The sequence below is a fragment of the Erpetoichthys calabaricus genome, chromosome 1 (assembly GCF_900747795.2).
Source record: "Erpetoichthys calabaricus chromosome 1, fErpCal1.3, whole genome shotgun sequence".
Lineage (NCBI taxonomy): Eukaryota > Metazoa > Chordata > Cladistia > Polypteriformes > Polypteridae > Erpetoichthys > Erpetoichthys calabaricus.
The window spans coordinates 74,240,570-74,257,412 of NC_041394.2; the positions used below are offsets into that span (position 1 = coordinate 74,240,570).

The following is a 16,843-nucleotide window of genomic DNA, read 5'->3' on the forward strand; positions in this document are numbered from 1 at the left end:
TCACAGTTAAAGAGACCAGGGGCCTCTTTACATGGAGCTTACATGTTCTCTATGTATCTGCGTGGGTTTCTTCCGTGTGCTCTGGTTTCCTCCCACTGGCCAAAGACATGGTGAACTGGCAATGTTAAACTGGTCCTAGTATGTGTTGGTGTGTGAGTTTGTGTGTGTTTGCCCTGCATTGGATTGGCACCCTCTCCACGGTTTGTTCCTGCCTTGCACCCTATGCGAGCTGGGACAGCACAATTTGATTTTATGTCTTACAAATTTAAAGAAATATTAAAAATTACATACATTTCAACCTGAAAAATTTGAATTTGCTCCCCTTATTTTCTGTCAAGATGTGTGCTATTGCTGTGTCGAAGCATGTGGGCAGGACTAGTCAGCATTACTTACACTCGCATTCAAACATGACGTATAATGTTGCATATGCTGAAATAATGCTGTTCTTAAATGGGAAACCTGAACTTAGTGACACAACAGCCATTGAATGGATTAGCTTCAGTTTGAATGGGTAATAATAATAATATAAAAAGATTATGTAATATGAAATGTGCTTTTAAACAGTGAACCAAAAACCCATGCATTTTTAAAAATGTTTTGTTGCAAATTTCCGTCAGGTCTTGACAAGTGGCAAGATTGTCTCTCGCTTTTAACCCTTGTTTTTCTAAAGATCTGCTTGCTTTTCATTCTGATGTTTTCAATTTAGTCACCATTTGCTTTTCTCTTGATTCTCCCTCTGGTTTGTGATTTTGTTCCAGTCTCCCCTAGTGCTGTGTACCAGACCATCTGCCTATTTATTGACTATGCTCCTACCTTTTGCATAATAAAGCTGTTTGCCCATTTGACTTGCCTTCTGGCTCCTGACCCTATTTTTGAATCATAACTCCCACTACTGCTACTGAATCCAGACTGCTGACTCTAGCTTTTGCATATGTGATCTGTTGCTCACACTTCTTAGGGGACTGGCAAGCTCTCTTCACCCCAGTGGGAGGCCTCACGAATATTGGAAGACTGGTCGCAGGAACTAATAGAAAGACATGAAGTGCATTGAGATAGCAATGAGCAAGCAGGCATGAGAGTATGAAATTTTATGATAGTTACAGTATCCCCAGGAATACAGAAAGATCAAGTCTGTATGTTCTCTCAGTATCGCAAAAAAGCACTTTGGAGAAAATCTCAGAATGTCTAAATTGCACAGTAGAAGACCACACATATTAAAAGGGAAAGTCAACACTTCCTAGCCCAAGAAAAGGAAGGGACTAAATAACAGAAGTGTCTTGTACAAACACTGAAAAGAGTAGATTACTAATTTTAAATTACTGTATATGAATGTCTGTTTAGTCCTGAATATTTGAGCTTATAATGACTTGGAGTTTGTGTGATATGATGTGAAAATAAAACTAAAACAAAGCTGATTTCATGGGACTTTAATTCAGGCTTTATGAAATGTAATTAGGTCTGGGCAAAAAACTGAATACTGGAAATATGAATATATTTTTATGACAGTATATAATTAAAATAAATCTAAAGTATTGTGTTCTGCTTATTAGATTCTTATTTTATAGTGAACAAATGTTTTGTGATAACCCAGTAAAGGTGGAGAACATGTATAAAGATGCAGCAGTATAGAAAAATATAGTTGGAAAAGAGTGTTTAGCTGCTAAAGAAAATTCATTCTCATTAATGTGTAGATGGGTTGACCACCAGACCAGCAGCATGACTAATCTGTTTCATCACCTCAAACAGTAATCCACAAATTACATAGAACACATCCAAATTTTTGCTATCTTGCCCAGGTGTAAATGTAATATTAATGAAAATGTGTGTAGACATTTTTCATACAAAACCTATGCAATGGTCTGGAACAGTGTTTCCCAACATTTATTCTGAGGTGGCATGCTTACTGTAACCAAAAATATCCCAAGGCACACCACTATTTTACTAACCAGAAATTCATTATACAGTATCTCATACATGTGGTCAACTGTCTGAAGCGGCAGGACTACCAAGTAAAAAAAGCAGCATTCGCAGAACACAGTACTTAGAGAGCACTTTTGTGGCATCTCCCAGCTCCTTCATCCATTTGTCCGCCTCTCTCTGCCTCAGGGGCAACTCATATGCCCACTATCCACCAGCTCTGTGAGGTTCACTGGTGGTCACACACCCAGGACAGATGGACTCTAGCAGCCTGGAGACATGCCTGAAGTGCTCTAAGAGCTGTGTCTCTAACATAGCTACCACGAAGCTGCTATTATGCTAGCTTCCTAAGACAGACTTGTGTCCTCTGACAGGTCTTGACCACCTGAGGATGTTGTCGCTCTCGGGTCTAGACCCAAGTGTGCTACACTATTATTTCCACGGTGCAGCACTGTGCCGCAGCACACTGGCTGGAAGAAAGAAAAATATGTTATCCTTGAGAACAATGTTAAAGCAAAAACATATTTTTTCTTTACCACATAGTCATATCCAGTTTTTTGGTAAACTGTTAAATACATTGAAAACAATGTAATAAAGCCATTTTAAAAAGCTGACTCTGTATTGTGTGTTATTCACCTACAAAATTCCTCATCTACAGGAAACAGGCATTGACAGAGAGTTAAACTATTCTTATGGACACCCCTTTTTCATACTTTCCATACATGTAAATTATGAAACAAAATCCATTGGGTGAAAAGACATCTACAAACAGAACTAGAATCTGTATGACTAATTTAGTAGAATCCTGTGAATTTAAACTAATCAGTTGAAGAATTCTGTTCCAGCCTGTGAAATATATTAGGTGCTTATTTTATAGTCTGTTATAAAATAAGCTCAAGCAGCATGTCTTGCTGGCATGAGGACCAGAGCACTGGTGCATGCAGGGTGCGTAATTGAGTTCTGTTCAGTATATGCACTGCACTTCACCAGAAAATCTATCTGATGACCTTTACAATTAATTTTAAAGATATTCAGGTTTCTTTTTTGCAGCCAAACCATATTTCCCTGTAAGTTTTCATTTTTCTGCTCTGCTCTGCTAGGCCATAAATGAATAAACAATGCTCTCTGAAAATTTATACAGTAAATACCAGATGATGACTGTGCTAAGGTCCATAATATTTTTACAAACGCTCATCCACTTAGTAACTTGTTTACATAGGTATGAGTATATTCTGCCTATCTTCATTTAGACAGTAAACAGAGTGATGCACCACAATTGCTTATTCCAATTCATTTAAAACACAATGGAAACAAAATAGCAGGTTTACACAAAACACAGTTACTTTTGTGTTGTTGTTACAACATATTCTACACAAATAAATTATTTTTTTATACCACTACTCAGGTACGAAACAAATCCTTGAGTAGAAAACTCTAAAGGAATGCAATGACTGCAATTAATTGTTGTAAACTTATAAAAAGTAAAATAAAAAATGTGACTATATTTAACTATTGATAAAATATTAAAAGTACAATAAACTATATGCTGAATGCAGTGTGTCAAAGAAGTGGTAGTAAAGGCTTCGGGTGACACAAAATGCAAATTAAAACCATTAAGAAAACAGCAGGAATGCTGAATTATGTTGTTTATAGTGCAAATTATACTGGGCTAGAATCCAGGCTATACTCCAGGACCTGAATGTCACTCTTAGATAAATGATCATGTGATAGTCCCCTTTAATTTTAAATTACTTATGAACATAAACAATTTGTCAGTCTTATACAGGTATTTTGTTTTGGCTTAAGATTATTAATTTTAATAGTTTAATAGTTCAGAATATTTTCAATTAAATACATAGATTACCAATAATTAAAAGGCTGGATGAAAGGGAAACCTCCTTGGGGTGAATTGAATAGCTCTTCTTTGAACACAGTATATTGGTGTAGTGTTGACAAGGCATTAAGGCTAAGGCACACACACACAAATCAAAAAACTTGAACATTACTCTATCTGTTATATAAGTTAAGTATATGGAAATGCAGGAAAGGTTACAGTACTTCTTAATGGCACCGTATATCCACCGACAGTTAATCTCTCCTCCCTTTATGCTCTACCCAGAGTGGCCACAATTGTGGCCAAAAAGATTGGTGAAAATGTCACTCAGAAAACTGAGTGTCTTGAATTAGCTACGGAATTGGAGGCTGGATTGCAAGCACTAAAGCATCAGATACCACTGGAAACTAATGGCAAAATCATTAAAGTCTTTCTCGGATACACTACATTCTCAAAGACAATGGATGCAGTAACACAGGTCAATTCTTACATTAGGAGTATGACATTAGGTAGTAACGATGACCCCAAGGCAGTCACTATTAATTTTCTTAAATCAGATAATGTGGGACATCTCTACCATTGCCAGTACTTGTAGTGGTGTTGTATAGTGTGAATTTCCCATTGGGATTAATAAAGTATCTATCTATCTATCTATCTAGATGTCACTTACATTTAAAAACATGTTGATATCTGGGTAGTAATTTAGCTGCCAAATACATCAAGAAAAAATAATATCCTGGGTCATGAGGACCTAAAGGTAACTAACCAAGGGGAATGAGTTTGAAATAACTGTGTATTGGCCACTATGTCTGCAGACTAATGGTTAAATATACAGTAGACTACAGCCATTACAGTTCATTAGGCCTATAGACATCATTATATTTAGGAATAAATAGATACAGAAATACTGAGACAACTGCCCACAACAAGACCATTTTTGTCACTCTCAAGAGACAGCAAAAGAGCCCCGTGCACTTGAAAGAATTAGCTCAGACTCTACCTTAACCTTGGGAAACATAAATCAGTAGCATGCTAGGTTCAAAGTAACATGTTCTGTTTATCCAATAATGTTACTTTGTTTCATATCTAAAGACTGATGGAATATTATGTATAGGGGTCAGTGATTTAGAAGGCTGTTTTTAGCAGGGGCTTTGAGTTGCTTCCTCTTTTGCTTTTTCATCCTGTGCAGAGGCTTTGGTTGTACTCTATCTAAGAACTTAATTTCCTTATTTTTTCTAAGAAAACTCCAGAAGAACTCCATCATATCAACAGCGTGAGTTTTTAATTCTGTACGATGCTGCACATTTATAAGCTACTGTAAGTAAAAACACAAGTTAATATTAAAAAAGGTCTCTAAATTATATCTCCCTTCAGCTGCTCCTATGAATCAAAACATATGAAAAGATAAAAGAAAAACTTACAGTGGTAGGTATAATATAGTGATTTCTGCATGAATAGTTAACCACCAATTTCTATAAAATGCACACAGAATCACAAATCTGATCAGATTATAGTTTTAGAACTAAAACTACTATATATAGAGGTATTTCAGAGCTGTGCACATTGTTTAGTTACAAACTTTACTTTTAATTTGTTTCTGATAGCAACAATACTGCAAATTAGCACAGAAGTAAAATTTATCACTGTACTTATTCTTACCTGTTGTGTGTTGTTGGCAGTGTATGGCAGCATAGTAGAGACGTGGAACATGATCTCATAGTCCTGATACCGGGTATAGAGTGAATGTGTTCCTGTTGAGTCAGCTATAAAAAAAAAAAAAAAAAAAGATTCTATTGCTGGACAAATTCAATTTAATTGCAAACTGAACAATTCTTACTGTAAAATCAATTACCATTAGAAAAGTACAGCTATACACAATTAATTCCCTTTTCAAATAAAATTATTTAGGATAATTCAAGTTGTGAGAACAAAATATAACATTGTAAAACTCACTCAATTCAACTCAAAATTAAGGGGGTTGCTTCCTATCCCAGCAGCACCAGGTGCAATCCAGGAACTACTCTGATTATGAGCCAGTCCTTTGCAGGGCCAACTAACACTGAGATACTTTAACACTGACAGTTAACCTATGGGATGTCTTTGATATGTGGGAGGAAAACAGAACTATCTGGAAAAAAATTACACACAGTGAAAAGCAAGGGTATTTAAATGCTGGATACCACCATGCTGCAAAACAGTAAGAAATATAATTGCTACCAAACTCTATCATTAAATTTGGATAAAATCACGGAGATACAGGTCTAAAATAAATGTTAATATGTATTTAAAAGTATTAAACCAACGCAATCAATTAAAACATCCATCAATTTTCTGCATCTCTTTTCAGCATTACAGAGTCCCTGAGAGCATATAAGCATCAATTACAAGAAAGGAATCAATCTTGGAAAGGAATCCAGTAGAGCGTGTTGTACTCTCTTGAATACATCTACCGTCACAGCTACTGGGCCATTTTAACATCACTACTTCGTAATATAACAGCCTTTAAAGCTGCAGATGTCATTGTTCAGCCAGGGTTTTATCCCTGGCTCAAGTGTGTTTTCTTTTCATCTGATCTTTCTGTTGTTTATTAACCTATTATCTTATTTTCATGTAGTGTTACACACATGTGAGTACCAAATATATTTCCACCCTGGGCTGTGACAGGACAATATCATTCACATCTTTTCCTCTTTTATCTTCAGACCAGAAGATCTAAGAGTTTATGACACCTGAAGGCATACCCACTTCCATGACAAGCACCTCTCCTTCCAGGGATAAACCCATTAAAAGACCACCACTTCCAAAAGAAGCCAGCCTTGTTCATGGACTCACATCTGGAAAGAAAGCATTTTTGCCTTTGCCTTGAAATTTTCAGTGTGCAGTTTTTTCATAATATATGGGGATCACTGGCCAGTGCCCCAGCTCTTCATCTGTGTTGCCTTATCTTTGCCGTGTATGTATTTCTTAGTTTGAAATTGTTGCATTTATTTTATATGTGTTAGTCTGTGAAATTGGTTACTTTATTTAACACAGCAGGGAGGGCTGCCATTTCATAGCTCTTGGGACCATGTTTTATCAGAGGCAGGGTTGCCCTTCTCATGAAGCTTGAGTGATGTCTCTAAAATTGCAAATGTTTGCTCTGCTCCTTTTCTATACCCCAGAGACATGAACAGTTTAGTTGTGAATCTGTGGTGTGTTTCTAGTGACATCTCATTCAAGACAGTCTCTTGCTTTACCCCTGTAATTGCCAGAATAGACACTTTTTATGATAAGTAGGTACAAAAAGGAATGGATTTCAAATATCTAGCATTTAATTTATTAACTTTATATTTATTGCATTACAAAATTAACAGATGCCTAAAGAAACAGCACTTCTCTTAGGCTTTTTGAAGAAAACTTGGAAAAATTAAGGAAATTTAAGTAATTCTTGAAATTCATTCTTCTCATTAACTTATTAAAGTTCCACAGAATGACACAAAAATGTACAATGGCTACTGACTGATTTAGTCTTCAGTAGCACATTCTATAAAGAAAGAATTTGTCTGTAGTGTCCAACTACAGACAAACTGTACACCATTTTGACCTATTGACAGGTATTTATATAACCAATGACGCATAGTGCATAAAGACAGTACTGAATATAGGGTGTTAGCAGTAAGTGTTGGAGAATAAACACGACAAATTGTACCTGCTATCTCATTCTCATTTCCTCTCTGTACTCACACCTATTCAAGTAAGATGACTTCTTGATAATTATTCAGTATTGCTGCTAAATTTCCCAACATAATTTGCACATTGACTCTTGATATTTCGTTACTGGAGAACTCTCTGGTATATCAGCTGGTAGTGCTTATAGTATTTTTGGAGTATACAGTAAAAGAAATAATTAAAAACCCCTTTGCTTAAGGAAATGCTTTAACTGGATTGCTTTTCATCAGTTTTTCCTTATGGGATTAGTATTGATACAACTGAATCCTTCTATGCATCTAAGAAGGTACTATTTACTCAATACATCAGGTAACACAATATATTTTGTTGTTTGCATTTGCCCTGTTCCTATGTAAACGGAACAAAACATTTCATTAAGGCATCCATATCTACTGTGACTAGCCAAGCACAAATGAGCCTCTAGTTTTATGACCACATGTGCATTAATAAAGCATGTCAGCTGCCTTGTGCAGAGTTGGAGTTTTCCTTACACTTGATGCTGACAAAATATGCTCCCACAATCATCGAGAGTTAGATTAAGCAGGTTTCATAATGTTATGCTTACTGATTTTAGCTCTGCTATCCCTTAGCTAGCTACAAGATTCAAGAATAGTCAAGGAGTAAACAAAAAAACAAAAATAGTAGAGAACCTAAAAAGATATTTAAGAGCTGTTGTTGAGCTTTAATCTGGTGTCTAATACACAACATGAAGAATTTGCACTTGACAAAGCCTTAAATCTTGAGGAAGGTGCAGCATCTCATGATGTCTCAACACTTGATGATTTCTCAACACTGGGTAAAGGCATACTGCAACATCTAATGGAAACGTAAAAGCTGATGAAGATGTACAGTCTGATTATGTTTCAATGTCTGATGACAACACAGTGTCTGACAAAGGAAAACTTTGAATGAAGGTTCTACACTTGATTAATGCTCAAAATTTGGAGAAGGCACCCTTTATCTGATTCTGTCTCATAGGGTAACATCTAACTTGTTTATGGTTCTACATGGAATTAACCCATTCAATCTATTTCTGCATTTTCTTGAAGAAAACTGTTAATTAGTAAATGAATTTAAACAATTAAACAAACACTCACTTTTTGTGTCCAGCTGGGCCCTGTACTTGTCAAAGCCCTTCAGCCTGATACGCTCCCCCAGTAAATCCAGGAATTCCTCAAAAAGTGGGTCTGCACTCTCATTATTGTACATATCCTCCTCTGTGCTCTGGCCTGCCTTGCAGTACATAATCCCCACTTTACGCTGAAAATTCAACTAGAATAGAGCATTGAGAAGAGAGACATGGAAAGTTAATGAGACCTGCTGACATAAACAAGACATGGAGAGTTAATGAGACCTGCTGACATAAACCGATAGAGGCATCAAAGAAGAGAGAAAAAATTGGGGGCAGTGTAAGGTTAACACAGCCACATACGAAACAGACAAACGCTCAAAAAGGAAGAAAACATTTCACTGTGAGCCCTCTAGATATTTACCATGTCCAAAGGGATGTTTTTCCTTTCCTTCCTATGTATGTGATGGTCAAATAATAATTGATTTCTTTTTGATGGCTGATTTCCTATCTATTAATGTCAATCAATCAAGAAATCAATAAAAAAACTATTATAATCATCATTTCAAAGCATTTAATGGAAACAATAAAACAAAATAAAAAAAGACAAATAATTAGATACAATTAAAGCCCAGTCAGATATGGTGACAGTTTCTGGTTCAACCGTAATTATAAAGCCAACAATTTTCTGGCTTGAGCTCCAGTTCATTAAACATTTGACCACACTGGCCACTGACATCCTTTCACAATTTCTCTGCAAATCATTATGTTGACTGAGGGCCAGCTCCACTGATTAATGGATTTTCTGAAGAACTTTACATGGCTGCTATCACTACAGAACTAATGCCCTTTCTCTCAGTGGGCCCATACCCTGGTTATTCAAGCAGTTACTTCACCTTACACAACCATGATCACAGATTGGTTTTGAAGCTAGTACATATTTTGATGCCACTATTTGACCCTGCAGTCAAACACTCCTAAGATTATACAAGCCACTGAAAATCCTCTGTGAATGCAAAAATTAAATAAGTCACAAGTCCTTTTCTCCAACACTATGCCATATGGGTGTGGATTAAAAGTCTATTGAATGACCATGTTGAATTTTTTTATTATTTCACACACTTTTTCAAATACCCTGCACACTTGGTTCTGACTCAACACATTCAGTCCAGCACTTAGTGAGGTGAACTGTCCAGCATTTAGTTTAAAAGACTGTGCTGGCAATTCACTAAAGACTGTGGTTCCATTACTTAACAGGCATCCATCAGCACATGACTTTTGTGGTTCCAAAAGATTAGCCAGAATAATACTGAATTCACTGTGTACCTTTAAGACAACAATTTTTCTCTAATTAACTTGCAATCCTCTATCTCTCATGACACACATACACATACAAACACTGACACACATATGGTACAGAAACATTCTCAAATGACAAGCTCATGAGCCCTAGAAGAATTACGCAGGACTGAGTAAAATGCCTGGCTGCAGACTGCTAAATCAGCAGTCTGTGTATACATCATGACCTTCATTCAAGCATTTCAGCAACTATGGCTTTTCCGGAATTCAGGAAAAAATAACAACATGACTAATCAGAGCATCCACCCCCTCCCTGTACCATGCTACTCTGAGAAGATGAATTTACCAAAGACAGTACGTAAAACAGGATTACAAGGACCTGGAAAATGGCCTGCATTAGGGCTAAAAACCAAAACGTACTGTAAGCAGACAAGACAATGACTGGTGCGTAGGATCTAATGCACTGAAGAGGCAGAACATGTCTTTTGGGACATTGATGTGGAATCAAGGTCTATTTCATGTTATGAATGCCTGTTTTAGATTAGCAAACCGAGTCTGCCATGAAATCAGTTACTAATTTAGTGTCAGACATCCTCCTAATACGAAAGTTACTTGAGCATTCAATTAGCTATTAGCATAAGCAAGCTTATGACATCAGAAAAGGAGGTGACAAAAAGAAAAAATGGAAAGAAACACTATAAACTCATTTCCATGAAGACAGGGTTAAGACACTTTCAGATGCTCTGGGCTCATTGAAACAACTAAATTCAGGAAACTGCTGAAACAGCAGCGTTCAAAAAGGGTACAGCACAAGGAACAATCTTTGCTTGCTTCATAACAAGCACAAAATGGTTATCCACGCCAAGTGATAGCTCTTTGCATCACTTCATTGCAGGCTGGTCCAGAGATTGTTTCAGATGAAACTGAGGAATTATAACCTCTCCACTCTTGACTTTTGTATTGTCAATGCCTGTGGAAGCTGACCAGATAAACATTTCTATCAGGAATGGCCAAATAAGAAATCAATTATATGTAAAGAATGGCTCCTAGGTTCTTGATATCATCAGAAACCTTCACATCACTTCAGTTCTGCCTGACTGGGAAATTGGAAGGGAAAAATAATAAGCAGCACCAGGAATGGACAAAAAAAAATCTTTAATTCTAGTGAGGGTCACTACCATAGGCAAAATGTACCAATCTACTAATCCCAATACTCAGACCACATATTAAAAACCTGGAGAAACATTCAAGAGTTTCTAAACCTTTAATGAGTAATACACAGTGACTACCACTGCAAGCTTTTTTTTTTTAACTTAAAAATCTTGGATAACCAGGAAGTATGTGACACTGATTTGTATGCCATCTTAATCTATATATATAAAGGAGAGTTGGGATCCGTGTGACTGTGTTTGTGTGTTTGTGGAGGGACGGAGAGTTAAGGCGGGTGTTGGTGTCACGTGTTCATCTCCCCTCCCATTCACCTCATTTCATTCACTTCATTTCGCTCCGAGCTGAGCTCCGCAGCTGACGCAGTCTTGCCGTCCTTTCTCCTTTACTGATTTAGTTTAGTAGATGCAGTACTTACTGAATAGTATTTTTTCCTTTAGTGTTTCTTAGTGTTTAGTAGATGCGGTGTGCCAGTGTTCCCGGCGGTGTTGCGGTTTAGTGTTACTTTCTATTTCGTTTTTGTACTTTAGTGTTTAATAATAAATAATAATAATTCATTACATTTATATAGCGCTTTTCTCAGTACTAAATGCACTAAAATAGTGAGTGATACTTAGTTGATAGCAGTGTAGAAGCAGCACAGCACAACGGAGCCGGTAGGACAGGCAGGTGTGGTAGCGTAGGTGAGCGGCGATAGCAAGCAGCAGAAAGCACAGCAGGAGGAGGAAGCAGGATTTGGATGTTCCAATACACAGCCATAAACAGTAACACTTGGTAATTTCAGGCGTGATTGCCCCGGAGCCATAAGCCATAAACCAGGTAAGTATCAACATCAGATCAGTTCCCGGTCTTACAGTACTGTAAGATGAAACGAGAGCAGATCAGCATAGCGAATATAATCACGGAGACAGATCATCCCGAGGTGCTAGATCGCCAGGTACAAAGAAATGTTCGTAGGTCTCGTCCTGTGATCCACAGACTCAGCTGTTCCCAGTAAAGTGGAGTCCATAAAATCTGTAAATATTAAGCCAAATCCATGCAATTTGAGTCAGCTGTATCCATGAACTATACGTACAATAAACGAAATAAAACAAGCGTAAGAATGTGCAGACTTAAGGAGAATTTTGCGAAAAGTGTTGTTAACAGGGAGGAGCAGCAACAACAAGCGTGCGCCAGCATCCCCTCACCTGCTATAATAAAGCAGTTATAGTAAAGAAGTTTAGCAGACTTTTACTTTATCTCATTAAGTGTTCTTCCCGGCGGTGTTGCCGTTTTTTAGTGTTAGTGTCTACTTAGTGTTTGTGTTTAGTGTTATGGAAGGAGTGATCTTACCACTGTCAGATTTTGCAATGAATGAGTTGGTAAATAATGATTATTTAGCAACAGATCACATGAGCAAATTCAACGAAATTTTAGCTGCGCATACAATTTTCCAACCTCAAAAGGTTTTGCTAATGTGGACTCCTGACATACCTATAATGCCCATTCCACAAAATGCAAGACATATTCAAATATTACCTTCTGCAGCTACTGAACGAGTGACTCACTGGGTGTGTACCTATTATGATGGTGCTGTAATTCATGTCTATGACAGTTTAAACACTGATAAAAAATTCAACCTCACCGAAGAGCAGCTTCGTTTCCTTCATGCTTTGTTTCCTTACAAACCTCCCATAGTTTATGAAGACGCACAGTAACAATTAAATCATACAGATTCTGGTGTATTCTCAATTGCATTTGCTGTGTGTATTTCTTTAGGTATTGACCCGAGTGATCAAGTTTTTACTATTTCTTCAATGCAAAATCACTTTCAAATAATTTTTGTTACTCGATAATTGCTTCCATTCCCTGTCGAAAGTAGCCGACGGGCGACACCAGTTACAAGTATTCAGTGCGTTCAAAGACCTGTACAAAGTATGGCCACTAACACAGTCACTCATAAAAGGGGAGATGACTCAGTGCAGGAAGTGGGTATTGAAACTACCTTGGAAGACATGCAATGAATGAGGCGATTAAACGGATCTCAAGAGACGTCTTGTAGGTTGGAAAAAAAGCGCTTGGCTACCAAAACTATATATATATATATATATATATATATATATATATATATATATATATATATATATATATATATATATATATATATATATATATACAGTGCATCCGGAAAGTATTCACAGCGCATCACTTTTTCCACATTTTGTTATGTTACAGCCTTATTCCAAAATGGATTAAATTCATTTTTTTCCTCAGAATTCTACACACAACACCCCATAATGACAACGTGAAAAAAGTTTACTTGAGGTTTTTGCAAATTTATTAAAAATAAAAAAATTGAGAAAGCACATGTACATAAGTATTCACAGCCTTTGCCATGAACCTCGGAATTGAGCTCAGGTGCATCCTGTTTCCCCTGATCATCCTTGAGATGTTTCTGCAGCTTAATTGGAGTCCACCTGTGGTAAATTCAGTTGATTGGACATGATTTGGAAAGGCACACACCTGTCTATATAAGGTCCCACAGTTGACAGTTCATGTCAGAGCACAAACCAAGCATGAAGTCAAAGGAATTGTCTGTAGACCTCCGAGACAGGATTGTCTCGAGGCACAAATCTGGGGAAGGTTACAGAAAAATTTCTGCTGCTTTGAAGGTTCCAATGAGCACAGTGGCCTCCATCATCCGTAAGTGGTAGAAGTTCGAAACCACCAGGACCCTTCCTAGAGCTGGCTGGCCATCTAAACTGACAGATCAGGGGAGAAGGGCCTTAGTCAGGGAGGTGACCAAGAACCCGATGGTCACTCTATCAGAGCTCCAGAGGTCCTCTGTGGAGAGAGGAAAACCTTCCAGAAGGACAACCATCTCTGCAGCAATCCACCAATCAGGCCTGTATGGTAGAGTGGCCAGACGGAAGCCTCTCCTTAGTAAAAGGCACATGGCAGCCCGCCTGGAGTTTGCCAAAAGGCACCTGAAGAACTCTCAGACCATGAGAAAGAAAATTCTCTGGTCTGATGAGACAAAGATTGAACTCTTTGGTGTGAATGCCAGGCGTCACATTTGGAGGAAATCTGGCACCATCCCTACAGTGAAACATGGGGATGTTTTTCAGCGGCATGAACTGGGAGACTAGTCAGGATAAAGGAAAAGATGACTGCAGCAATGTACAGAGACATCCTGGATGAAAACCTGCTCCAGAGCGCTCTTGACCTCAGACTGGGGCGACGGTTCATCTTTCAGCAGGACAACGACCCTAAGCACACAGCCAAGATATCAAAGGAGTGGCTTCAGGACAACTCTGTGAATGTCCTTGAGTGGCCCAGCCAGAGCCTAGACTTGAATCCGATTGAACATCTCTGGAGAGATCTTAAAATGGTTGTGCAACGATGCTTCCCATCCAACCTGATGGAGCTTGAGAGGTGCTGCAAAGAGGAATGGGCGAAACTGGCCAAGGATATGTGTGCCAAGCTTGTGGCATCATATTCAACAAGACTTGAGGCTGTAATTGCTGCCAAAGGTGCATCGACAAAGTATTGAGCAAAGGCTGTGAATACTTATGTACATGTAATTTCTCAGTTTTTTTATTTTTAATAAATTTGCAAAAACCTCAAGTAAACTTTTTTCACGTTGTCATTATGGGGTGTTGTGTGTAGAATTCTGAGGAAAAAAATGAATTTAATCCATTTTGGAATAAGGCTGTAACATAACAAAATGTGGAAAAAGTGATGCGCTGTGAATACTTTCTGGATACACTGTATACACACATACATATACATATATATATATATATACATACATATATATATATATATATATATATATATATATATACATATCCATATTACTAAACGAGAATTTTAAACCGGATATGGACGCAGGGACCTGCCCGTGGACGCAGGAGACATAGTGCGCAGGCGCCACACAAAGCCCCCCTCCCCAGAGTGAAACGGGAGAGACTACGAACGTGCGCAGGCGCCACACAAAGCCCCCCCCCCCCCCCGCCCCACAGCAAAACGGGAGAGACTACGGTTGGATGCCGCAAACAGGATAAAGCGAGGTCAGAAATAAAAGACAGAGTAGGAAACAAAGTAAAACGTCATAAAGAGGTTAAAGAACAGGGCCAAACACATGGAGAGCAGGTTACAGATGATGAAAACTAGAATGCAACAGCTTCAAAAAAACCTAGGCACGAAACACATGCACAGCGAGGGACAGAATATAAAGGCGGAAACAACAACAGTTAAACGTCCACACCACACAGCGGAGGCAGACCCGGAAGGTGCAGGCGCCTACATCTCGCGTCGGAAGGCGCGGGAAAGTACGAAAGGCAAAGGCGCCTACACAGCATGGTGAAACCCGACATAATACGGAAGGCGCAGGCATTGCCGCCATATTGTGAGTGGCACTAATGCGTAGTGAGGGCGCAGGCGTCACCGCCATATTGTGCGTGGCACTACTGCTGAGTGAAGTTAGGAATAATGTGCTGCTTGGTGTGCCACACAAACCCCCCCCACAGACTATGGAGTCCATGGAGACTACGAACGACATAACTACACAAACAACAGGAGTCAGCGCCCAACCCCAGAGTAAAACGGGACAGAATACGGAGTTGAGAAAGGGTCACAAATCAATTGGGAGTACGGAAAGCGCAAGATAGTACGCAAACACACTACACAGCCTGATCCACGCACCTCTAATGACCCGCAAGCAAAAACACGATATAGTACAGAAACCCAACAAATAAGGACTCCACAACATATTTGAATCACATTACAGTGATACAATCACACAAACAGGAGTCAGCGCCCCACCCCAGAGTAGAACGGGACAGAATACGGAGTCGAGAAAGGTTCACAAATCAAACCCGGCATGATACGCCACCCCAGAGTAAAACGGGACAGACTACAGAGTCCAGAAAGGGTCACAAATCAATTGGAGTACGGAAAGCGCAAGATAGTACGCAAACACACTACACTTGCATTATCCACGCACCTCTAATAACCCGCAAGCACAAACACGATATAGTACAGAAACCCCACAAATACGGACTCCACAACATATTTGAATCACATTACAGTGATACAATATTAACAGTGCAACCACACAAGACACAGACACAACACCTGATGGGTAATAAGAATAAACGGACACTCTGTATTAAAGGTTCGTCATCCTCACACGTGAAGACTATACAGCATAAGTGAATCATCACATTACAGTCATACATTATTAACAATTCAACCACAGAAAACGCTACGTATTAACAGTAAGTGCAATCCATTACTACTATTACTAACGCTAAACAAGGAAGAACTAATGGAGTTGCGCTCGCTCACGCCTCCAAAACAATAGACCAGATACCACTGTTAACGCGACGGGCTATATTATGTCCAAAGAATATTGATGTTGATCACATAAATAACCAAGTCATTGCATTACTTCCTGGAGAAAGCTGCCTCTTTCTAAGTACTGACAAAGTTGATTCTGAAGACGAGATTGAACATCTCAATTTCCCCTTACAATATCTGAACACTATTAACCCAGCCGGATTACCACAACACAATCTTAACCTTAAAATCGGAACAATTGTCATGCTATTAAGAAACCTTAATACTAAACAGGGTTTATGCAATGGTACACGTTTAGTCATCAACACCATGACAAACAATATTATTGAAGCAAAAATACTTACAGGATCACATACTAACAATACTGTTTTAATTCCTAGAATTGACCTTATTACACTTGGGCGACGCCAATTTCCCAGTAAACCTGCATTTGCCATGACAATCAACAAATCCCAAGCACAGACCATGGACAAAGTTGGCATATACCTCTCTGAGCGCGTATTTGG

At 38.5% G+C, this 16,843-nt stretch overlaps 1 protein-coding gene across 5 annotated transcripts in view; it reads right to left on the reverse strand.

The window, feature by feature from the left end:
* The window catches only part of zmp:0000001168 (signal-induced proliferation-associated 1-like protein 2), a 317,833-nt gene that overhangs the window by 51,586 nt on the left and 249,404 nt on the right, over nucleotides 1–16,843 (reverse strand). For all 5 annotated transcript variants that reach the window (XM_051933621.1, XM_051933609.1, XM_051933613.1 and 2 more), the window contains 2 exons: nucleotides 8,557–8,731; nucleotides 5,411–5,514 (listed from right to left, as the gene is read on the reverse strand). In XM_051933621.1, the coding sequence (XP_051789581.1) occupies nucleotides 5,411–5,514; nucleotides 8,557–8,731 (279 nt within the window). The remainder of the gene's footprint in view (nucleotides 1–5,410; nucleotides 5,515–8,556; nucleotides 8,732–16,843) is intronic.